Source organism: Annulohypoxylon truncatum, assembly GCF_022578515.1.
Source record: "Annulohypoxylon truncatum strain CBS 140777 unplaced genomic scaffold F4807scaffold_37, whole genome shotgun sequence".
In the NCBI taxonomy this organism is placed as follows: Eukaryota; Fungi; Ascomycota; class Sordariomycetes; order Xylariales; family Hypoxylaceae; genus Annulohypoxylon; species Annulohypoxylon truncatum.
Window position 1 is genome coordinate 299,087 of NW_025953823.1, and position 22,536 is coordinate 321,622.

Genomic DNA, 22,536 nt, shown 5'->3' on the forward strand with positions numbered 1-22,536 from the left:
CATTATAACTGCTACGCGATTCGTCTAATCTAGCAATTATGGAGGAACCAATAGCCATACAAATCCTCAGAAGGAAAGATTCTTCAATGAGATATTTGGGTCGTTATCGTCAGGATTCCATGGAAAATTACCCAGATCCATAGTCGCAGCACCAATCGATTCGAAATCGACGTCGCTGAACATGTCGTAGAGGTGAGTAGCGGGGTCTGCTCCGAAGGGCTCATCTGCGTTTATCGGCGAGCCAGCTGGGAAGAGATCCGAAAAGTCAGGCGCGTCTCCGGGGGACTTGGGCCCCGGCAAGTATTCAGGGGAAATGTAAGGGGTGGGAGCAGAATTAGAGGGACTGAAGACCGAAGGACTATCAGACGGGCCGGCAAAAGCGTTACGTCTAGCAAGTGCATGCTGACGAGCTCTCTCTTGCGCTTCTTCGTCCTCTTCGTCGTTATACGGCGGCACTACGTCTCGATAACCCTGATTCGTCCTAAACGCCGGATTGAACAACATGTTGAACTCCCACTGATCCATGATACGCGTGTCTTTGAAGTACTCCACGTCCGATGTCAGCGTGTTTGCGTCAGCGCCTGGAGCCGGGAACAAGGTCCCGTGTCCGGAACCCGTGAATTTTGACCCTCCAGGCGGGACGTTCATCGCCCCTCCCGTACCAAATGAGATCTTTGGCGCTCCTGTTTTAGGTTCCGGGAACCCTGTCTTCGCGGCCCAAGTATTGAAGCCGGTGTCGCTCGCACCAGCCGGCAGGTCATCGTTTCGGCGGGCAGGGATAGCTCCTAATCTGGACGCCGGGCCGAGCTGGCCTGGCTGACCGAACACGAGACCTGTGTTCACCTGGCTGGGGGCGCTAGTGCTAGGATTCTGTAATACAGGCGGCACTTGGTTGGCATCGTCGCTCCGCTGCCCGCCAGTCGGCGGGTGCCAGCTGAAAATGGTATGCGGCGTTTGAGGTAGAGGTTCCGGGGCACTCGCCTTCCTCATAGCCTCGGTCAGAGCATTGACGTCGGGTATCACGAACGGCTCTTTCAGCAGCGCCTTGTTTCCGCTGTTACGGACGATTTGCATGCAGTCTTCTATGACGCTGCGGATGCGAGGGTCTACTCGAACATACTCTCTCTGCGCGAGGATCTGGATACGATCGGTGCTGGCCTTCCAATAAGAGGACGGCACGGTCGAGAAGCGCTTCTTCCAACTCCTGTCGTCGGAGCCAGGGGCGGGAGGATTTTCCATCATCTTGATAAGTTCGTCGAACAGTTTCCAGATATACTGGAATCTCCTCGCCCATTCCTGGTACTGTGGTTTGAGCGCGACCAACTGGTTTATGTTACATATACCGTTGAGAGTACCAAAGAACCAACGCGCCCTCTGGCGCTCTTGGAGCATCCGCACGTATGCTTCCTTCACGGGCGGGATGGCTTGCCAACCGCGCGTGACACCGGTCCCGTATCCGTCCAAATGCTGCCTGGAGTCGGGGTGCAGATTGAAACAATCGAATATCAGCCGCTGCATGTACCTGATCTCGTCCATGAATTTCCTGTAGAGCGTAAGGTACAGCCGCATCAATTCACCCCCGTTGCAAAAGAGCTGGGTCAGACGGACCTTCATTTGCATCGTCCAATCTTGCAGGCTCATCGGAATCCCTCCGCTCCCTTGAGTATTCAGGGCGTACTGCTGCCATCTTCTTGTCAGGCCTTGGTCGCTTTCGATACTCGCTTGGCTGATGTCTTTCGCTTCTAAGAGGCGTAGCCTCAATTCCTCCACGGTTTTGTCGAGCTCTAACATCCAATCTACTTTCCATTTCTCCATTTCTCTCGTCCAACGGTCGACGTAGATTCCGGGAAGCATAACCATCCACATAGACCGAGCCACATAATCTGACAAGGTGGGGAATTCATTGGTGCTCAACATCTGCGTTACGAAGCACAAGAATTGCCATTCGAAAACGCCGAAAGTTGCGTTGCCGCGTTCATGATCGAACTTCTCCGGCATCATAACCGTCTTATAGGAATGGCTCCCCGGGGTCAATTTGAGAGCTTCGAACCCGTAATTGACGAAATCCGTTTCCCAAAACTGCTTTCTGAAGAACTTTGCCATGTGGTCAATAGGAATCGGCATAAAGTAGTCGGCAATTGGAAACGAGCCACCCTTGACAGGTAAATCGTCCTCCCGAGCGGCCGTATTGGCGTAGGGCCATGGGACATGGCTAGCAAGGAACGGAACGGTGTACAGCTGTCGGGATTGATTCAAGTTGGTGTACTGCATCAGATTAAACACAGGGAAACCCCATACAGCCTTTTCCAGTTCGAAACCGCACTCATTAGCCGAGGCATCCTGGCGGTAGGGCTCCCAGGATTCCAATTTTGTGTCCCAAAGCTCGTCGCCCAATCTTCGGAGTCGATCCCTCGTCAAATCATCGTAGCCCATATACTGACCCCATTCTGGGTAGGCGGTAATAAGCGCATGGGCTTGGATGATGGCGTGCTATAGATATGTTAGCGTACTTGATCCTCGTTGTATCCGAGATGGCAGATTTGGGAGGGTTGGAAGGGACGGGAAAGGAATCAATCCGAGATATGTATACAAGATATGTGCATGTATAGTATGTCTTACCCCTAGTTCGTGTATTAGGGTTGCGGCTACCTGAAAAGAGGCCGTCAACTTCTCAGTTCCATTGTACTGCGGCACCAGCAACGGCCAGAGCAATTCGCCGCTGAGTGTGATATGTATGCGAGAATCTGGGCCGGCATAATTGGTTCTCGTGCTCCCGTATCCGAAGCTTCGGTTCTCTCTTATTCTAACAAGGTCCGACGCGTCATCTTTGATCTCGAGGTGTCCGCTTACGATATCGATGTCGAGGCAATGATTGAGAGTATCCCACGTTTCTTTGGGCCAGTTGAACCCCGATGCGGCTAGCTCGGCGACTCCCAGAGGCGCAAACGAGTACCCTTCTGAGGGTTGTGGGTGAAACGCCCACAGCCAGGCTGTCCTAGGTTCGGTTCGATTGTCCCTTTCGGGGGCTACTGGTTGTCGATTTGTCATATCCGACAGCATTTGAAGCATGGGATGTTCGCTATTAAGAACCAGTGACACGAGCTGTAATGCGGGCCGTATCGCGTTCCATATGGCGTCGTTGTGTAGCTGCCAGCAATGTTAATACGTACGGGGAGGTGGTTGAGGGATAGGGGTAGACAACTCACGATATCCCATTCAAGCCTTTCGCCGCCCATGCTATAGAGGTATCGAGGTTCACGCCGGATGGCTCCCTTCCAGTCACTCTCACACCAGTGTTGCCTCGAAAGAACACTATAATACGTTCAACCATACGCCGTTAGCCAACGAACCTCGCTAGAACATTCTCTTCGTCAGGGGAGGTCTAGTGCCAGGACTTACGGGTGAATTTGGTTATCTAAGTTGCAAAAGAAGCCGCCCGAGGTGTTGAAAAAGTTGTTGGTGACGATCTCGTCGCTCGTCAAGTTGTTGAATATGAATCGCTGGTAGTCCTGATCATGTAAGGCATTCTCCAAAAATTGTTGGTGGAATTTGTAAGTATCCGGTGACTGATCGTTTAAGCCCTGGATGAATGTTTCGAGGTTCGTGATATCTTCGAATTCCCCAGGTCTGCTGAATACCTGCTGTAGCTTTTCTCTCACCACCCTGCCGGACAGCACCTTGTGTTCGGATAGTAGCTCCTCTAACACGTTCGGGTCGACGTAGTTGGGGTCGGTGGGAATGGGACCGCCCGCCTTGTAAGCAGCTACTCTGGACGCCTCGATGGCACGACGCCTCGAGTCTTCAGATAGCATGTTGACCTGGTTCGCAAAGTAGTCAAATGGGTCTCGGGTGGCGGAGAGTGAAGGGCTGAGCCGGCTTCGACCCCCTGTTTCCTCCGGATGTATACCGAAACGCTTCGCCCAATCTGTAGGCCCCCTAACAGCGTCCGCGGCTCGTAGGGCCGGGTATAACCTCGTGATCGGATCTCTGTGGGACAGATGCCTGACCTCTCCCGGGAAGGTGACCACGACGCTCGGGTCGTAATCGGGGTGAGACCACTCGGGAATGTACCACGTATAGTCCCACGACCCGGTATTAGGAGCCTTAGGTACTCGTGGAGCCGGAATTGGGGGAGGTTCATCCCTTTGCATCATCGCAACTTGAATCCTATCTCTACTCGTACCAAATCGAATCCTGTTGACGCCACCGACTACCATATTCCCCTCGCTCAACGCTCTGAGAAACGGATACCAATCATAATGTTCCGCCCGCACTGGTATGTATGCATTTTCCCGTGCGACGAAGTTATTCACCGCCTCGTCGTATTCGTCTGCCATCGTCGCTTATGACACCAGTCACGGAATAACTCTCTTTCGGGTGGGTAGTCCAATACTAAAGCGTTAGTTAGTGAGACAGTGTACGAGAGCAGTATCATCTACCGTCGCCGCCTCTATGACTATTGTGAGTTTCCAAAGCCAGTATCAAGCTACAGGTTATAGCAAACAGATAATGGGGCATTTTCGACCGAGATAATATCCATTTGGGTAGATCGTCATGCGAGGTGAAAGCCTTTGTTGTCACGCCACGACCATCACCGCTCTCGGAAATTCGACTCGAAGCGCAAGAGCACGAACAAACAAAGACATAAAAAATATTGGAATGTTGGAACCGGATTCGAAGACGGCAAAAATCCATTGTATGTTGGCCAAGTAGATAAATGAAAGGGAAGGACACGATACAATGAATGAAGGGGAAGAGTCCCGGAAGCGACCAATTTACCATCGCCGTCCAAAGCATGTAGACTGGAAATTGACCTACGATGGACCCTCCACGCGCCATGACTTGTAAATAGGGTTGTGGCCACACTTGTGATTATAATTAGCACGCGACTGCAGGGACAGTCGTCTTAGGGTAAATTTCTGAAGGTTTGTAATAAGAGAAACAAGCAACCTCTTGGGTCTCGCTCAAATTAGCAAGGTCTCGCCACATACAGTAGGTCAATTGCTGGAATCATTCAACCACGTAAAGAGTTATATCACATGGGCGCTGTTGCACAACCGGCGTGTCATCGTATATCAAATCTATTCGTCGGCCTATTTGCCTATCAATGGTATCCTCTCAGTCAAGAATTCGAAAGGTTAACCCCTGGACCTCCAAACCAGAGGGGTCATGCCTTTCCTACTTCGTCCTGCTCGACCAAAGGATGAAGCTCCCTTATCGGTTGCATTGAGCGTGCGCGACCTATGGCGCGAAAGAAACACAGAAACAATGCCTAACCTGCGAGCCCCGAACTTTTCAGCTCATCAAACAAAGGGAATAATGTAATCTCATTCGTCGGAATCATGTCGTAAGAATTAGCGACGCCGAGGATAGTAACGGCTTGTCTATTCATCCTCATCGGAGAAGACCTCCTCACCACGCTTTCGGCGGGCCATGCGTTCTGCCATCATGTTAGTTACTGGACGGTAATCTATTAATGGCTCGCCGGCGATGTGTAACTTACCCTTCTTCTTCTTTCTAGCCTCGGAGCTAGTCAACTTGGCCTTCTTCTTAGTGGTCACAATCTTATTTCCCATGGCATCGAACTTCTCCTCGTCGTCATCTTCCTGCTTCAGTCTGGGTCCGGAGCCTTGGCCCTGGACCCAGTTGTGGCCTGAAGGAGTCATCTTACCATCCATGACGGCCCAAACTTCCTCGGTCAAGTCTTTGGTGAACTCTGCACTGTGAGTGATGATGATGACACCACCCTCAAACTTCTTGAGAGCCTTAGACAAGGCACCGAGAGAGTCACGGTCGAGGTAGTTGGTAGGCTCGTCTAGGACGATCAAGTGAGGCTTCTGCCATGAGCAGGCGGCAAGGACAACCTTGACACGCTGACCACCTGAGAGACCACGCATCCTCGAGTGGGAGACGAGCTCAGCGTCGAGTCCAAAGTTGGCGCAGTGAGACTCGATCTCCTTTCGAACCAGCGCGCGGAATTGGCCGGAGGCAAGAGCCTCCTTCATATCGACTTCAGCGACCATCTTTTGATGGGAGACAAGGAGCTCGGTTCGAGGAAGCCAGGCATTGTCGGCTGTCATCATGGGGACCCAACGCTCATTCTTCATGCCCACGTTCTCACCGAGAGCGAAAGAACATTCGTACTCGTAACTGTTCTTGAACTTTCTACGGCTGTTTATGCCGATTACGCGGCGCTGGGAGCCTTCGATCTTGAAGATCTTGTCCATAGCCTTCTCATCTTCCTCTGTGATAATCTTGTTCGCACGATCCATGGTCTCACGGTCTTCACCGGTCTGGAAACGCCATTGGATGTACTCAGAGGGGGTCTTGTCGAGATGGTTATCGATGTGGGCGAAAGCGTGCTGCTTGATGTAGGCGATACGAATGTTCTCGTGCTGGTAAATCTCACCGCCAGTCGGGATCAGCTCGCCCGTGAGGACGTTGATGAGGGTAGACTTGCCGGCACCGTTGGGGCCAATGACTGCAATACGCGAACCGAGTGAGCACTGGAAGCTGATATCGGTAAGCTGGGGCTTGGGTGTGCCCGGGTACTGGAAGCTCATCTTGGTAGCACGCAAGATGGCCTTGGCTTTGGTCTTGACACCCTCGAGGAAACCGGGTTCCGGGAAAGAGAATTCAATCTCGGATTCTCCAAGCTCGTAGTAGGATTTAGCGTGTGGGTTCTTACGGACGAACTCCTTCAGGTTACCCTTGTACTTCTTCAGCTTGAATCGCTCGTAGTGGATGATGTACTGGGTGACATTGTCGAGGAACGCGCTGTCGTGGGAAACTATGATAGAAGTACAAGGCGAGTTGATCAAGTAATCTTCAAGCCACTTAACGTTCTTCACATCCAAATGGTTGGTAGGCTCGTCAAGGAGCAGGATATCCGGCGCCTCGAAGACAGCACGGCACAAGGCCAGCTTCATCTTCCAACCACCAGAGAGGGCGGTGATTTCTCCTGAAGTCATCGCCGGAGTGAAACCGAACTCCTCGAGACGCTTCTCGACATCGGCTTGGCTAGTGGTGACGCCGGCCTCGGAGAGCTTCTTCATGGTCCAGTCAATGGTGGTCATTTCGGTGTCAGCAGAGTCCAAGTCGTGCTCGACGAAGACAGTCTTGACCTCGCTTTGTTTAGGGAAACCTTCCACTTGCTCATTGTTGATGGCGCGCATGAGTGTGGATTTTCCAGATCCGTTAGGACCACAGAGACCATAACGGCGACCGCGCTTGAGTCTGAGATGGGTCTGGTTGAGCAGAATTTTGGCACCATAGGCGAGGGAGAAGGTACAGTCGCAAAGATCCTCGCCGTCATCGTCTTCAACTTCTTGCTCGGCCTCGTCCTCGACGCCTGGAGAAGAACGCTTACGGAGACCTTCAACAACCTTCTCGGCGTCAACATCACCAACGACAACGGTGACAAACGGCTTTACTGAAGTAGCCCACGTAGACGGCTCAGTCTCCTTCTCATCAACGAGCTGTCCACCGATGGCAGAAATGTACTCCAAAACAGGGGTCAGTTTCTCCGCCGTCTTGGCGTGCTTGCTAGGAATAACGGCCTGGAGATGGGCAAGAACAGTAGGGAGATCACCATCGTGGCGAACCTCGGGGATCTTGCCATCCTTGATGTTACCGACGCGGATGAGGGTGTCGAGAGCCTGCTTGGTCTTCTCTCGGGCCTCGGGATCAGCCAAGTTGTCGAAGTTCTTCTGCAGACCGGGCATCATCTTAGGTAAGAAAGGCGCAACGATGTTAGGGTCGTCAACGAGCTTGCACATGTTGTCAACAATGACGGCAGCCTTTCGCTTGATGGCGGTGTCCCGTTCGGCGAGACCACGGTCCAGTAGAGGAACCATCAAGGCAAGGGTAGGTTCTTGAACTTCAGTGACGAAAGTGGTGGCACCCAACAAGTGAACGGTCTCGGGCACATTCTCGGGCTTAGCGATACACTTGATAAGCTCTGGAATGAATCTCTCAATATCCTTGTTGACAATCAACTCGCAGATCTTCTCCATCGTTTTATAGGCACGCTCTTTGACTTCCTTCTTGGTGTCCCACATAGACTCGGAGATGACAGGGATTAGCTCAGGGACACGGAAAGCCAGTTGAGCAGGCGCTGTTCGGACCAAGATGTCGATACACTCGAGGGCCGTGATCTTCTCGGGCCATTTTTGAGCCTCCAAGATGGACTTGACAATGGCAGGTAGAATAGCCTTAACAGCGTTAGGGTTGACGGCCTCGACGATGGCTGTTGTCGCTGCGATAGCGGCATTCTTGACGGAGGTAATCTTGTCGCCGATAGCAGCCAGGGTCAAAGGCAGCAGAAGGACCAGGTAAGGCTCCACGTTAGGGGCGATCTCCGAGTGTTGTGCGATGGCTTGGATGGCATTTACAGCCTTTTCGCGGGCTGCAGCATCCTTCTTGTTGGATAGCTGTTTCTTCAAAGCCTCGACAGTTCTGTGAAGTTGGTTATTAGCGTATGTTCCAAATTAGGCAAATAGCGAGCATAAGCGTATAGCGAGGTAAATCAGAGAAGAGCAGCACAGGTCGAAGGAGCACCAATGTCAAGTAATAGCGTGAGCACGTGTGTTAGGTGGGTAAGGAAAACGGGGGTTGCTAGTTACTAATTCCTAGTTATAGGTACAAAAAGTCCACATAGTTGTAAAGGGCGTAAATCATAAGTAAACGAATTAACGGAATGGGCCGTGGAGGATACAATATGGTGTATTAATGGACCAGAAGTGGGGGAAAGGGTAAAAAAACAGGAAGAAAACTCACCTAGTAGGGGCCTCTTGGTCTTCGATGCGACCGTTGATAAAAGAGGCCAAGGAATGCGAAGCATCCTTAATAGTCGCTGCATCCTTAGAAAGGGTGAGCTTCTGCATCAGATCATCTAAGATCTTGACGGACTGCGCATTCTCTTGTGCTGTAGACATGATGAATGATTTTTGTGGTAGTAGATTGTCGGGGAGAGTGAGATGTTAGGAATACGTTGATCGAGCTTTGTCGAGTCTCACGTCTATAGGTAGAGGTCGTGATTATCTCTGTCGGTCGGCGTATTCGATCGTAGGAATCGGAAGGTTTGGAGGAGACGGATGCTGAAATCTACGTAGAAACACGTCCTGTATCACACCGGAGCCCGTAGGTTTGCTGACGATGAGATCAGAAATCTACTCTATCGTGACTCGTCTTGTCTATTTTAGTCTAGGCCGAACCGTGGCAAAGAACTAAGATCTCTTTCAAATTCGCACGAGAAGAGGTAGAATCTGAGTCGAATAAACCCAGATAATAACTCTCTTCACGAGAAAAGAGAAAGTGAAAAAAATGAATTGAAAGAAGGGAGGAGTTTTACTGAGTAAAAGAAAGGAAAAGGGAAGATTGGGTAGAAATTTGTGTTGAGAGAAGAGGAGGCAGTGGTTAAGATTTTATGGGAGATACACAATCTTGGGGAAAGAAAAAAAAATTCTACAGACGAAAACTTTTTTTTTGGCCCTCTTAGACCCTTCTAATCCAACGAGGGGCAAAATTGATAGGGTGGGCTGCCGAGGGGGAGGGGTTCGAATTTACAGGGTTCTCCCACTGTAATCGATACTTATCTGACAGTTAAAAAGTGGATCCAGGTAGCTTGGCCAGGTTTTTAGTGGACGTTGCAACGCCACTGCCACCCAGCATAAGGCATGCTATGCAAGTACAGAGTACTGTGCTCACTTTGACTTTTTACATCCGTCAGACAAGGGATGTTCAATCCTTTCATTCTGATTGGTTCCAAATTGATTAGAGCCAGCACGATTCATGCTTATCGTGTCTTATTTATCCCACTATTAGGGACTATTCCAGTTGAACCTTCCATTTCTCATTACATAGGTATGTACTTGTGTACATATAAGTTGACATTTGGGTAAGTTGTTCAAGCTAATCCTAACATAGTAGCAGCCTGAATTGGCTAGGCTCAGCCTAAGGGGCAAGAAAGCGGTGAAGGCGACTTCAAGGTTCTTTTCCCCGCCAAATGTTTATGCACACTTTTATTTCGTAAGCAATTAAGCATGCAAAATTAATAATATGCTTCCTTTTTCACTTACTTTTTTTCATTAGGAATCGAAACCTCCACAGTGTAGCCAAAGGAACAGTCCCGCCCAAGCCCGAGTCCTTGTCTGGACAGACCGGGGAAGCCAGTCTGGTCTATATCTACTCCGTGTCTCTGGGATTCATTCATTTACCTTCCCATTCTGTAGCATCAGGATATCTTACCTAATTATTCATAAGGCTTCAGCCGTTTGTTGAAGTGTTACCGCTTCTCCGCCGCGGCTGAGATGCCTCGCAACCTGTTCAGCCGTGAATATCGAGATGTGTCACGGACTTCAGACTCGGAACTGGATCGCCAAAGCGATATGACTATTATCTACTATGCGAACTAAACCCATCTCTTCAGCTCATACGAAGAGTCAATGGTCGGCTTGGACCGTTTCAAGGGATCAGAAAATACAACCATCGCCGCCAAAAAGTAGGTATCTAAGATAAGAAGAGAAGTATATCAATATAATATCTAACCAAACACGGAACACGAATGATCAAGACAACTCATGGCCTCGGAAGAAATCCATAATACGCGCGCTGGCGTTGAACGCAGCGAGTCTGACTCCGTCGTTATCGTCGTTCTTTACCGTAGATGGCCAATCGTGTCCGATGTTATCACCATCGTACACCAGAGTGACCAAGCCATTTCCCCCATAGCTCATATTCACTCCATTATCTGACTTGGCCACCGTCGAATTGACCGGTGTGCCGCTCAAGCCATCCCTCAGCGCCCACTGTCGAGCCCAGGAGCTGACGTCTGGCAGACAAGCATTCGATCGGAAATCGCCGTGGTATTCTATCGTGTGGTCGGCGCCTCCGTGGAATGCCAGTATCGGGATATTGGTACGAGCGGCGTCGCATGGCACTTTCACCGTTTCCGGATGACAGTCTGACTTTTTGTCGATCTCTTTAATGTAATACGCGCCGGAAACAGGGGCAAAAGCCGCGATTCGGCTCGACAGGCCGGAATCGCATGCGAGACGCCCTACGAACCCGCCACCCTGGGACTTGCCTGTCGCGTAGATTCGCTTCTCGTCTACGCACAGGCTGCCGGTTATAGCATCGAGCACCTCGCCTGTAAATTTGATGTCGTTCGAGTTACAGTCCGGAGCTCCCTCCCACTTCGTCTTGGTAGTTCCATCGGCCTTCTACGCGTGAGCGGTGCAAAATCTTGATACCGACATTCCGGAATACTCACCGCCAAACCTTGTAGATACACTACAATATGGTCTTTGTTGAAGCGCGGGTGTGTTAATTCGTCCAAGGCGATTTGGTGGGATATATCCCTGTTGGCGCCGTGGTAACTCAGAATAAGAGGGCTCGCCTTGTTGGAGTCGTAACTTGCTGGCAGCCAAGCCCGGTACTCGCGACCATCCGAGGTTGTGAAGTTCTTAAAATCGCCGGGTGTAAAGGATGGCGTCTTACCACAACCAGTAGCTCTCTCGGAGAGTTTTGGCAACTCGAGCGAGCTGGCGAGAGAGACCAAGGCAAGACAGGCAATTGAGAACAAAGCCATGGTGGAATATCAATGAAGGCTTTCGTAGTCTAGACAGATATTGACCGTGTTGAGGATTGCTGGCCTCTAAATATATATTCCTCCATAGAAGTACAAAGGATGAGTTGCCAATAGCGAAAATCGCACATGCTGACGCTTTGCGCAGCATTTTCATCTCGCCGCGTACCCTAACATCGGCACGTCATTTGCCCAATTCAGAGACATATTTACCAATCAGGCCAATACAGAGAACGACCAGACAAAATATTGGCTAGCGGAGAAGTAGTTTTCTATTTCGGTGCGCACGACGACGATCTCTCACGTATGATCTTAGAGACTCCAATAAATGTTCCCGCCAGCCGGGTCTCACAGCCACCTTCCATAGGTACGATGTTGAAGGAATATACATAGGGCTTACATCCCATCATCGCATGCATAATATGTATATGTGTCATTGCTAGCTCGATCTTCAGCACCTACGCTACTACGCTGGACAAGCTCGTCAATATGTTCTATTTGCTAAAAGCTTTGCGAAGAAACGACATATATAATAACAAGGACCTCCCCCCCTTATTGCATACCTATTTCCGTAAACCGTGTTGAAGTGATGTAGCCGTACCCATTACAGACCTATACGTATATATACTTTGTAAGACCGTACTAGGGTTATGAAGAATGATTGTACCTCTTTCTCGTCTATCGTAGGACCATGGGTATTCACACAAGTCCCATTATGATTTATCATAATTTCATTATCCCAGCTGCCTACTGGCAGCCCAGACATTTAGATCAGGTAGATCAGGCCGATACTTGCCCAAGTGGGCGATCTCCAGTGCTAATTATAAAAGGCCCGCATAGGCCGTCGCTCCGCTACAATCAACCTCCATCATAGATGTTGACCAAGAAACTAGTTTCCTACCTACATACTCGACAACAAAGCCGACGAATATATGGCTCAAGTAAAAAGAAAAGGAGGTTGTCTACGAAGAAATCCGGACGACTGTTCGCTTTTCAACATCGTGTTCTTGATTTCAGGAAAGCAATAGGAGGGAGTATACCTAGTACAAGTCCAAGTCTGACCGTCTCTTTCACATAACTTATGTTGGTAGATATGGGTGGAATCCACCATATCCAGCATATCGTAGCTGAGAGCTTCCCGGGTATTGCATTGGAGAGATCCCACCCCTAAAAACATCTGCTTGCTATAGAGACAACGAATTAACCACCTGGCCATCCAAGAAATAGCATGAGCATTGAATGTTTTATTATTTAGTTACAGTGCTTATATCCGACTATATTGTATCGGGGACGACCAAGGCCATTGAGTAAAGACACAGCTATATCATAAACCTCGGATGAAGCCCTTGCGCATTGCCCTCCATCTCGGGCATTATTCCCAACTGAATAATTTAACGTCAAGCAATAACACGACAGCTGCCTATCTCATAACATAACCCTACAAACGCCACATGACCCTGAGGTCGGGGTATTTTTTCATTTAGACAAAGTTTTCAATACGTCCACGCAATCCTGGTCACGTTTCGTTCGCGTAGCCTCTGCGGACTCATAGTCGCCTGCTTCTCGATACCAGCACTCGAGGAGCGTCAGCGTCTCGTAATAGTTCTTCCCCGGCGGCCAAGCCCGCTTCTGAAGATCCGCGGCCAGCTGTAGGTATTCTCTAGCTAACTTGTGGTCGATGCTTGTCGTGGGATCTTCACCGGCGGATCGTACTTTGCTATGCTGGGCCGTGGAGTAGAGGCAGACAAATTCGAGATAATCCGAAGGCTTGGGAGACGACCTGTTCTGCTCGAGCACTTTCAACGCGACCTTCGAGATCCTGTCGTCGCGCCAGCTACTCTGGTTACCAAAAATGAGTAGCAAGTCGGCTCGCAAATTCGAAGGGTCTTCGTACACGTCCAGGCTCGGTATGGTTACGGTGGGTATAGACTCGACTTCCCAGTGGTTTAGACATAGATAATATCGATGATACGAATTTCCTACGGGCACGAGATCCCACGGCTTGAGCATGGTATAGTCAAACGCCTTGCCATCAAAGGAACTATTAAATCTGCCCGAGGCCCACTGCAACGCCCAGTCCAAAATATCGATGTTGTGCACCAAGCCGTGCTGCTGCGAAAAGTTGGAAAAGGCAGCCAATACCCGATGCAGCGGCTGGTTCACCCCATCAATCGCGGCGGCGTACCGCGACAGATAACTCCAAAGCTCTTTAATAATTTCTGCGTTGGGATACCTGCGGATCGCCATCATCATCTCGAAGAAGGAAAGGAAAGCGGACGTCTCGAGGACATGATGAAGTAGGGCGAAGGCTCCCCGACAGAAGTCCCCGGCCTCTCGATTACGACCAGTTGAAAATAGCCAACATCCATGGGTGAGCAGCTGGACGGAATGCAACGCCTTGCTCGCGTGATGTGAGTCGAGCCTCTTCAGATAGCCCGACTCTATCGGCCGAGGTTTAACAAATTTCTGCGAGGTCCACTGGAAGAACCTCTCCTTGAGACGAAGGTCGTCTGGGGGATCTAGTATCTTTGGGACCGAAGGCGGCGTACGACATCTAACCGTCGGTGGCAGATCGCCAGAGTCGGCCACCTCGACTAGATCGAAGGCACTGATCCCCCTTCTTCTCATATACGCCTCCACATCGATCGGCTTGCCATTCCTACGAAAAGTACTCTCCTTGCCGATGGCCAGCCGGTGACGCTGTAAGTAGAGCAAGTTTGCTACGTCAGCCTGGCGGTTATTCTTGAAGAATTTCCATTGCGTGAGCTTCGTCTTGTACATCTTTTGGCTTTAAACGTCGGCTTAGTTAACGGGCGGAAGTGAAAAAAACAACCAAAAAAAAAAAAAAAAAAAAGAAGACTGAGGGCAAGGGAAACTAGAGAGCTTACGATGCGCGAAATCCCCATTGGCTCTCCATGATTTCCATTACATCCTTGAGACGTTTATTCTCGTCTAGATAGAGGCGGGCTATCTCCGCCTTGTGCGCTTCCCAGACATCGGGGCTATGCGTCCTCTTACGATGGCTGCGCTTATTAGAACTATTTGGCGGCGTCTGCACGGAGCTACCGGGCGAGTCGACATCGTCCGGCGTCTGCGCAAGTGGCTCGCCGGTCCATGATAGCGAGTAGTCGCGAGCAGCCTCAAACGGTACCGGGGAGGTTTCTTGTCTGTATTCGCTGGGACTCAGGATCGAGTCCACAGAATCGGGCGATAATTGAGGGTTCCGAATCAAGTGGACGAGATCGCGGCCCATCGCGTCCGACTTCCCTACTCGCGCCTCGTGCAGGCCCATGGGTTTCCGGTCAGTATCCCAACCTTCACCGTATGCCGATATACACGCGGTCGGAAAGCAAGGAGCCCATGATCCCGAGTCGGGGGGGGGAGCTGGGCTCAGCGAATGTTTCTTTCTCCCAGGCTGTGAGTTGCACTGCAGCAATGACGAGTAACGGGTGGCGGGCTTAGGGCGCTGCGGGAATGGGATGAGCGCGCTGAGTGAGAGTGTAAGTACTATGTAGGTAGCGCTGGTAGTGTAGGGCAAGAAAAGAGAGGTATGTAAGTCTGGGAAAAGAGGAGTGGAGTGGTCTGATTGATGAGAATTCGCGTAGGGTGGGGAGGAAGGGGACTTTTTGAGTGGGTTGGCGCGCTTAATTTCATCTTGCTAAGCCTCCAGGGTTCGGAGCTGTCAGCCAGGGGTCGTGAGTGGTTAGGAGGCGGCCTTAGGGGGGAGTGGGCTCCAGGGATCCTTCGGGGAACAGACATACACACGCAGAACAGATGTATGGATCTCACAGTGCCATTCTCCCTTCACTTCCTCGTATGTAAGAGCGTAATTATAGAATTAGCCAACTAGGTACGTTGTATGCTCGGATCCGTACCTCTCATAACAAGTTCATCGTATTGTATGTATATGCAGATACCTACCTAATGTATGTAACATCACGATAACCTGAGCTGGCTGACTGATATAAAACGACATGGGAATCTCGAACTCCCGGAAAAGTCGGAGGACCTCGTGGCTAACAAGGGATTGCTCTGACATTGCCTTTATGGTCTAGGGAAGTGATGCAATAAAATGCAACGTATCCCAACAGTCGAGCACTAAAGTCAGCCATGAAAGCGGTAGGCCAATCACAGCTTCTTCTCGACTATAATCTCCGACCCTTTCATTAAATCCGACGTGTACTCCGGTTCACTGTGGAAAGAAAGGATTGTTTATTTCTTATTCCAAGCACGATGAATACATAGTATGTGTTATCACAAAAACATTATCGAAAAAAAGCATGCTCGTCTTTGTGAACCAACCCCATTAATAACCGCCAACTACCCCGGAATATCCAAACCCTGGAAGAGTGGTTCGTCATTGACAAGATTCATGCCAAGCGGGAGACACGGCTCGGGCCATACCCAGGCAGGTGTCGCAAATCATGTCGTAACAAACCGAGTACGTTTGCTTTGGGACATTGAGTGGGCTGTTGCTAAGCTTCTTTTCCATTACGAGATATCGACAATGACAATATGCGAAGACCGAACCGACGAGCGAACTGGATGAGAGGTAGATACCTGCCTAAATCAGGTAACTTGGCTATGTAAAGGATGACTCCGACTCCCCTGCATTTTCTAGTTATATGCCGGAGCTCCTGTTAGACCGGTAAACTAGCACGTGTCGTCGCCTAATTCCAAAACATCGTTTCGCATCATCAATTTTTCGATAACTCGAAGAGGGTCGAACATTGTAACACCAGCATCATTCAATTATTATGCTAGCCACTTAGGTCGCTACTCTCCGCTCGCAACAGGTAGTTCCTATGCTAGCATTGGAATTATATCCCATCTCATTCAAACAATCAGGTTGGCTGACTCTTCACTTGGGTTACTCAAGCTGCCCGCAGCTTAGCTAGCCTCTCTCTTGTTTTTGCCGCCATCACCTTCTCGTCATATATCACTAGAACGCTAGGATGTTTGGAAACAGCCTGACCCCAACGGTAGAAGTATGGAGCCTTGGTGGAGAGATCGGTCAGTATGTGCTCTGGAAAGAGGCCGTACTTTGGCAGCGTGAATAGACGGACGATGAATGAGCCCGTTAGAACCTAGCATGGTTTAGCTAATGACGTCTGGTCGAAAGGCGAGATTGCTAGGAATTGAAAGAGGGGAGGTGCTTACTTCGGCCTGTGTAAGTTTGTCACTGCCATTGAAGAAGGGCGTTGCGTTAATCAGGAGCGGCTCGATTTCCTTCACGACAGCCTCGACGTATTCCTTGACGAAGCCCTCTACCTCGTCGTCCGTTTTGGCATATTGTGCCTTGAAGAAGTTACTGTTCACCTTGGAGATGAAAGTGTCGACGAAGAAATCGATTTTGGCACGAAGCAATGCTCCTCCGGGTGCGTTTGAGACGGGAAGCAGATGCGAGGGGAACTCATTGGCCAAGAAATTGGAGATTATAGCCGATTCGGTGAGAATCTCGCCGTTAAATTCCAAGGCCGGAACTAGACCCCGAGGGTTGATTTTTAAGTATTCCGGGGTCCGGGGGACGGCCAAGTCAATGATCTCCTCCTCGAAGGGCAGCTGAAGCTCTGCAAGAGCTATATGCGCTCGATGAGCCCCTATTGATGGATCAGCGCTCCTTCTTGACTAATAGGTTGGAGTTTACGCACAAGGGCACCCATGGTTCGTGTATAATTTGATCTTGGGCGTTGCCATGGTATCAAGAGGTATAGATAGATCTTGGGGAGGTTGTTCTAAGGAAGGGTTCACGACAGTCAGGTAGGTACCTGGAAATCGATGGTTTCTTCGGGTTTATTTATGCCCGTGCGGCTTGCGTACGAAGCATCAAATTCCATTGGGGCTGCTTATAAATCCGCGGGGTCGGAATCGCAGAGAATCGCAGATGAAACAAGAATGGGCGATGGCGCAATCGGGCACTTTACACCGAAACAAGTCGGACAACTTATTTATTGTCGAGTACTATGTAGGTCTGTATAAGCTTCATTACCTCTTTCCCCGTTCCCCCTTTCTTAGCCCGGCCGAGAATGGGATAGTACGTACATGCCTAAGAACAAAGAGACAACAGGCTCTTGCCTTTAGATACATGTACATAGACAATAGAATGGTTCATTTCATCATGACGTAAACTGACCACATGGTAGCCACACATTAAGCACACGCGGTTTGCTTGGTTTGTCATACTCTGCTTCTTAGTGACGTCAGAGATCGATCCGTCTTCAACTTAAAATTATAAATATCTTCGGCTACCGCACAGCGTCTCACTTCCGAACGAAGACCAAACATCACCAACACCCAATTTCAAAAAGAAAAGAAAAAGAAACGAAACGAAACGAAAATAAAAATGCCTCGAGAAGGAAGCGGACGAGCCCACAACGCTCAAGATCTCTCTCCCGAGACTGATCACAACATTATCCACGGCACTGGCAACGAGCCAAAGGTGAGCCTGCTTCCCTTTTACCCCTATCTCTACAGTTTCGCTAAAGTGCAAGACCTCTCACGTCGCGCGAGCGGACAAGACGGCAGAACTTCCCGAACATGAGCATGGTGCGGGTTTGAAAGAAACGAATGCTAGCGGCGGCCAGAGCCAAGGCCTGCCACGGGCCTCTAAGGATGGATAGGTTGAATGTGGAAAATCGATCAAAAAGACACCGGGGTGACATTATTTAGGGTCAGGTAATTGGGAAAATAGAGACTAATTACATCAAAAGCGTGTTCTTGCTAGCACCGTCAGGTAGCTTGGATCTCAGTATTAACCCTGGGTATACTCGCCCATCCACACCGTTGTTCCAGTCCGGCTGGTAGGGTAGCTGGTTAATCGTGAAATAGAGATATCCATCCCAGCCCACGTTAGCGCTGTCCGGCCAGACCATGCGAGGGTCCCTAATATAAGGCGTTGTCAAGTGGGTTGAATAACTGGGCATTAAAGATATTAGTTGTTGGTTACCATCTGCGTAGCTGCGAATATCAATCAGCCTGTGTGAACATACTTGTATATGTATATAGCATTGTGCTCGGGCATGAGCATGTACACGTTGCCGAGACTGTCACCCGTGAATCCATTGGCATTGCCACCTCTTTGGCCTAAATTCTTGACATTGTCAAAAGCATTCTTATTCGCGAGCGGATCGCCCTCGGGGTTCACGCGTAGGTATCGCGTCTCTATCGAATATAAATAGTCCGTCGTCAGCGCCGAGTAGTACATAACCTATGAGACGTTAGTTTCACTTCGGCGTATCTCGCTTCGCTATTTGCCTTACCTCCCCATATTGATCTAGCTCGGCACCGTCGAGACCTTCTTCCTGGAATCCCAACGGGTGCCCTTTTTGTCGCGTATAAAACGGTATTCCGTTATAGCTGGGCACATCTTCGGACACAACCCGAGTGCTCGGGTGTTGGCTCAACTGCCGCCAACTCTCTCCTGTTGCCAGATCGATCATGATGAACCCTGTTCTTCCTTCATTGCTGCTATCAACGATATACGCGATACCACCTCCCGACTCGGTGACATTGGGCCTAAGGTCAAATCTCAAGTCGTTCATATAGGAATCCGGATAATGGACCGTTGGCGGCAGGGTATATGTCTTGCTGATGCTGTTGGCAGTCAGGTCAATCGCCACTAGCTTGGGGCCGCCAGGCGCGGCATACGGCATGCTAACACTTTGTGACTGGTTGATCGTTGGACGGCCGGTGTCGAGCACCCAAAGTGTATCGTCGGGTGTCACGTACAGTGCTTGTACGCTGACAAAGTGGCTCACGTCATTGCTGCCGAACGTGACGCCGTTGCTAGTATTGTAAAGCCCTTGAGGAGGAGTGTTTACTTCTAGGCTAGGATATGCTATCTCAGCTGTCTCACTGATCACTTCACCTAGGGTATACGCATACGTCCCCCGCGTGTAGCAGGTGAAAACCCTCCCCGTCTTGGACACCGCAAGTCCGATGGGCCACTGGTCGTAAAAATAGTGATATTCTTCAACCGCCGGTCCGTATTTCCCCGTGTCGATCCGAATGTTTCGTGGACCGGCAATATCGAACGTGCTATTGAGGGTTACTGGGAAATAGGATTGGCCCAATGCCCAGCCAAAGGAGCTAGTCGCGACGAAAATGTTCAACTTCATGTTCTACACATATGTATCTGATAATTATTTCACATAGATCTGAGGAGTTGTTCACGGAGGGTTCTATGTGCTGGTATGTGCGTGAGAGGTGAGAGGGGTGGCCGGCAACGGTTCGCTTTCCCCGAGCTCAAAATAATAACGTAACCTCAATGCCGAGATCCCTACGGTACCTACGGTTTACGACCCAGGACCAATGAGAGATTAGCTATCACATGTCCGACAGCGTACCTGCAGATAGATTGGAGAATACATGATGTTGACACTCCATATGTGATGTAATGCGGGGAAGCTTAAAGTATAGGATTTATATTCAGGGGGTAGGGGGTAGGGGGTCGGTGTTGTCGTAAATAGGTACGATTTTGTGTTTATCTGTTTCCCAGCCAGAATACTTACTAGTTCCTTTGTTGCCTATAAAGGGATACATGTGTGACGCAAACAATGAGAAAGAATTTCTTTTTTGAAATTCCAAAGGCGCGGCCAAAGGCATTGATCGGTTGCTAGGTTAAGAGGAAAGGATAGGCAAATTCCTGTGATGGAAAATGCTTAGAGAAGGGATGGGCAGTCGAAGCATCCATACCCCTTAACAACGCTCATCTCCTGAACATCTTCGGGTTTCGTTTTGAATGTCCACCCGGCTGTGGTGTTACCGATAATCCTCACCTTCTCTCCGCCCTGCTCATTTCTTCTCCAGAGACCTGTCCCTAAGACGCCTAATTCGCAGATGACCGGTCCTTTGTGAGTATCTATAGGGGAAATAAGGATACCATGGGTCAATGGGGGATGTATTTTCTCCATCAAAACAAATCTACTCCATTGCTCCTCTGGAATGGCTCTAAGGAAATCCGGTATATCTTGGTCATAGATATTGTTGCCTCCTCCTTCGAGGGAGGGTTTTAGAACGTGATTCTCGGCTTTGTGTTTGTCTGATGCTATTTCTCGAGCTCGTATGCCTTCTTGAGATGTATCAAACGGATATTGAGGTACGAAGGTCTGACGCAGGACGCTGACCGCCTCAGGAGGTACGAGTCGCTCTAGGACCCCAGGAGAAGCGAGTTCCTGCTGCACCTTTTTCAACCCGGCTAGGTGAGATAATATCGTTGGACATTTGATTGCTCGTGACCGTTCAAGCATATATCGCGCGTCAATTCCTTGTTGATCATACTCATGGGGTTCATATCCGGCCCGCTGATATACAATCGATATTTCGATAGCTTTGCTTTCGGCATCTGGTCGAAAGAGCAATTCGCGATTCGGCGCAAGACTGCATGTGCGCATTATCTCGTTGCCAAACTCAACCCGGTAGAGTGTAATGGGCGGCTCACACTCAGACAAAGCGTACTCGATAGGTCGCTCGTCACAAATATTGACATTGTTTGGCTGGACCGTCATTAGTATAGCTGTTTCTCTGTTCGGGTCAGCTGGTAAGCCGTATTCCCTATGTGCGCATTGAAGAGCTTCCACAATTGACCTAATCGCGTTGTTTGTAGGTAGATGGAGCGCTTTGTGTATGCCTTTTCCTGCTAGATATCGATGCATATTCGCTACGACGTTGGCGTGAGTTGCTCCAGCACAGGAGTAGGTATTGAATTCGACCTGCTTAAGCTCGGAACCCATCAGACATTGCAGCATATAATCCTCTGCGGTGACTTCTTTCCCGCGGCTGTTCGAACCGTCGTGATGAATCATATAATCGCTCCTAAATATTCCGCACCTCAGCCGTTGGACCTCTCCTTCTTCCCTTACATGTTCCCATATAGACCATAGTTTGGCGGCAAATCCGTCCGCCTCTCCCAACCTCTGGATAATACTTTGAATGAAAGACTCATCCTCAGAAAGTTTTATATAAAGCTCGTTGAAGAGAGTTTGAATGTCTAGAGCATGATAGAAGAGGTGACGGGGAAATATAGTGGGAACAATGCTAACGCCAATTGGGCGAGCAACGGCCACGACCGATTCGCAGTCAGCCAGAGTGCGTGGGATCTTAAGAAGTGATCCGTGGCTGATTTGGTAGTCTTCTAGTTCCGACAAGATCTTTTCTATATGTTCTTCGTCAAGGTGTTCTACTTGCATGATGACGCATCCAGATGAAGAAAAAAAAATTTAATACAAAAAAAGGGGGAAGTGGGGTGAGGTTGCGATACGAGGCCAAAGAAGCGTAGGTGAATGAAGGAGAGAAGATATGACTGAAAATATCTAGCATAGCGAAATTTCAACATAAAATAATCCACGAACCCCGCTCCTCAGGTAGTACGTTGAGAAATCCATCCGTGTGGAGGATGGAGAGTGGCTTATGAGAAACCGTTAGCTAGTTACACTTACACTTACATTTGCAAATTTGGCCGCGCTCATATAAAGACAATTAACCCTATTCATTTCTTCGTGTGGTTTTCATTAAGTCTTAAGCTGTCATAGTCATTCATAATAATGATAAAAATATGGATGCCTTACGTTCATCCTCGGCCAGGATGTCCTCCGGAATTCGAGTTTCGCGACAGCGATAGGAGGACGGAAAGTAATTAGGTTTTACTATTGGTTAACTCATGTCGTTCATTGAAGTCTAATTCCACAAATATTCTGTGGCGCACGAGAATTGCGCCGTGTTGGCGTTCTATCCTTTGGCGTTTTATAGCACGAATCTTATTGCCATGATGAACCCTTCAGGGGTATAAATCCCATTCGATCTTCGGCCCTTACCATCAGTCCCCTATGATTTCTTCGCCCACGACGAAACCTGCTGGCTTCTCTTTCCGCATTTCTAACCTGGATATTCTTATTATCAGAATATTATACACATCTCCCCTCCCCTTCCCGCCCTACGCCACTGTATAGGTA

General features: G+C 49.5%; 8 protein-coding genes across 8 annotated transcripts; 1 reads left to right on the forward strand and 7 right to left on the reverse strand.

Moving 5' to 3' along the window:
- Window positions 1-66: 66 nt before the first annotated feature.
- On the reverse strand, window positions 67-4,337 carry F4807DRAFT_464101 (uncharacterized protein; the record flags this gene model as incomplete). The annotated part of the gene is made up of 4 exons (XM_048002075.1): window positions 67-2,490; window positions 2,620-3,147; window positions 3,207-3,312; window positions 3,400-4,337. The coding sequence occupies 4 exons, from the start codon at window positions 4,335-4,337 to the stop codon at window positions 67-69; spliced, it is 3,996 nt and encodes a 1,331-aa protein (XP_047850610.1).
- Window positions 4,338-5,384: 1,047 nt separating this feature from the next.
- On the reverse strand, window positions 5,385-8,936 carry F4807DRAFT_464102 (armadillo-type protein; the record flags this gene model as incomplete). The annotated part of the gene is made up of 3 exons (XM_048002076.1): window positions 5,385-5,440; window positions 5,504-8,457; window positions 8,779-8,936. 3 exons carry the CDS (start codon window positions 8,934-8,936, stop codon window positions 5,385-5,387), a joined length of 3,168 nt encoding a protein of 1,055 aa, XP_047850611.1.
- A 1,084-nt stretch (window positions 8,937-10,020) lies between these two features.
- On the reverse strand, window positions 10,021-12,070 carry F4807DRAFT_440790 (carbohydrate esterase family 1 protein). Its single transcript, XM_047999325.1, has 2 exons — window positions 11,273-12,070; window positions 10,021-11,219 (listed from the first exon to the last, which is right to left on the reverse strand). Exons 1-2 carry the CDS (start codon window positions 11,588-11,590, stop codon window positions 10,569-10,571), a joined length of 969 nt encoding a protein of 322 aa, XP_047850612.1. The 5' UTR covers window positions 11,591-12,070; the 3' UTR covers window positions 10,021-10,568.
- An 863-nt stretch (window positions 12,071-12,933) lies between these two features.
- On the reverse strand, window positions 12,934-15,027 carry F4807DRAFT_245319 (uncharacterized protein). The gene is made up of 2 exons (XM_047994329.1): window positions 14,476-15,027; window positions 12,934-14,375 (listed from the first exon to the last, which is right to left on the reverse strand). Exons 1-2 carry the CDS (start codon window positions 14,877-14,879, stop codon window positions 13,064-13,066), a joined length of 1,716 nt encoding a protein of 571 aa, XP_047850613.1. The 5' UTR covers window positions 14,880-15,027; the 3' UTR covers window positions 12,934-13,063.
- Window positions 15,028-16,085: 1,058 nt separating this feature from the next.
- F4807DRAFT_440806 (glutathione S-transferase domain-containing protein) lies at window positions 16,086-17,552 on the reverse strand. The gene is made up of 3 exons (XM_047999326.1): window positions 17,239-17,552; window positions 16,748-17,187; window positions 16,086-16,674 (listed from the first exon to the last, which is right to left on the reverse strand). Exons 1-3 carry the CDS (start codon window positions 17,282-17,284, stop codon window positions 16,462-16,464), a joined length of 699 nt encoding a protein of 232 aa, XP_047850614.1. The 5' UTR covers window positions 17,285-17,552; the 3' UTR covers window positions 16,086-16,461.
- A 247-nt stretch (window positions 17,553-17,799) lies between these two features.
- On the forward strand, window positions 17,800-18,403 carry F4807DRAFT_245238 (uncharacterized protein). The gene is made up of 2 exons (XM_047994328.1): window positions 17,800-18,026; window positions 18,079-18,403. The coding sequence occupies exons 1-2, from the start codon at window positions 17,931-17,933 to the stop codon at window positions 18,205-18,207; spliced, it is 225 nt and encodes a 74-aa protein (XP_047850615.1). The 5' UTR covers window positions 17,800-17,930; the 3' UTR covers window positions 18,208-18,403.
- Window positions 18,207-19,804, reverse strand: F4807DRAFT_245348 (major royal jelly protein-domain-containing protein). Its single transcript, XM_047994330.1, has 3 exons — window positions 18,847-19,804; window positions 18,577-18,794; window positions 18,207-18,502 (listed from the first exon to the last, which is right to left on the reverse strand). The coding sequence occupies exons 1-3, from the start codon at window positions 19,702-19,704 to the stop codon at window positions 18,286-18,288; spliced, it is 1,293 nt and encodes a 430-aa protein (XP_047850616.1). The 5' UTR covers window positions 19,705-19,804; the 3' UTR covers window positions 18,207-18,285.
- Window positions 19,805-19,807: 3 nt separating this feature from the next.
- Window positions 19,808-21,859, reverse strand: F4807DRAFT_440807 (glutathione synthase). Its single transcript, XM_047999327.1, has one exon. The coding sequence runs from the start codon at window positions 21,772-21,774 to the stop codon at window positions 20,248-20,250; it is 1,527 nt and encodes a 508-aa protein (XP_047850617.1). The 5' UTR covers window positions 21,775-21,859; the 3' UTR covers window positions 19,808-20,247.
- Window positions 21,860-22,536: the final 677 nt, after the last annotated feature.

What these genes read in the sequence shown, in the direction of transcription:
- F4807DRAFT_440790 (XM_047999325.1), bottom strand. Translation starts at nt 11,590, where the DNA reads ATGGCTTTGTTCTCAATTGCCTGTCTTGCCTTGGTCTCTCTCGCCAGC. An exon ending in TGTATCTACAAGGTTTGGCG is followed by an intron (nt 11,220 to 11,272) that starts GTGAGTATTCCG and finishes CACGCGTAGAAG; the next exon opens with GCCGATGGAACTACCAAGAC.
- F4807DRAFT_245319 (XM_047994329.1), bottom strand. Translation starts at nt 14,879, where the DNA reads ATGGGCCTGCACGAGGCGCGAGTAGGGAAGTCGGACGCGATGGGCCGC. An exon ending in CAATGGGGATTTCGCGCATC is followed by an intron (nt 14,376 to 14,475) that starts GTAAGCTCTCTA and finishes CGACGTTTAAAG; the next exon opens with CCAAAAGATGTACAAGACGA.
- F4807DRAFT_440806 (XM_047999326.1), bottom strand. Translation starts at nt 17,284, where the DNA reads ATGGCAACGCCCAAGATCAAATTATACACGAACCATGGGTGCCCTT. An exon ending in CACGAACCATGGGTGCCCTT is followed by an intron (nt 17,188 to 17,238) that starts GTGCGTAAACTC and finishes ATCCATCAATAG; the next exon opens with GGGCTCATCGAGCGCATATA. An exon ending in ACAAACTTACACAGGCCGAA is followed by an intron (nt 16,675 to 16,747) that starts GTAAGCACCTCC and finishes AAACCATGCTAG; the next exon opens with GTTCTAACGGGCTCATTCAT.
- F4807DRAFT_245238 (XM_047994328.1), top strand. Translation starts at nt 17,931, where the DNA reads ATGCCTCGAGAAGGAAGCGGACGAGCCCACAACGCTCAAGATCTCTCT. An exon ending in GCACTGGCAACGAGCCAAAG is followed by an intron (nt 18,027 to 18,078) that starts GTGAGCCTGCTT and finishes CTAAAGTGCAAG; the next exon opens with ACCTCTCACGTCGCGCGAGC.
- F4807DRAFT_245348 (XM_047994330.1), bottom strand. Translation starts at nt 19,704, where the DNA reads ATGAAGTTGAACATTTTCGTCGCGACTAGCTCCTTTGGCTGGGCATTG. An exon ending in AGCTAGATCAATATGGGGAG is followed by an intron (nt 18,795 to 18,846) that starts GTAAGGCAAATA and finishes AACGTCTCATAG; the next exon opens with GTTATGTACTACTCGGCGCT. An exon ending in AATGCTATATACATATACAA is followed by an intron (nt 18,503 to 18,576) that starts GTATGTTCACAC and finishes TTTAATGCCCAG; the next exon opens with TTATTCAACCCACTTGACAA.
- F4807DRAFT_440807 (XM_047999327.1), bottom strand. Translation starts at nt 21,774, where the DNA reads ATGCAAGTAGAACACCTTGACGAAGAACATATAGAAAAGATCTTGTCG.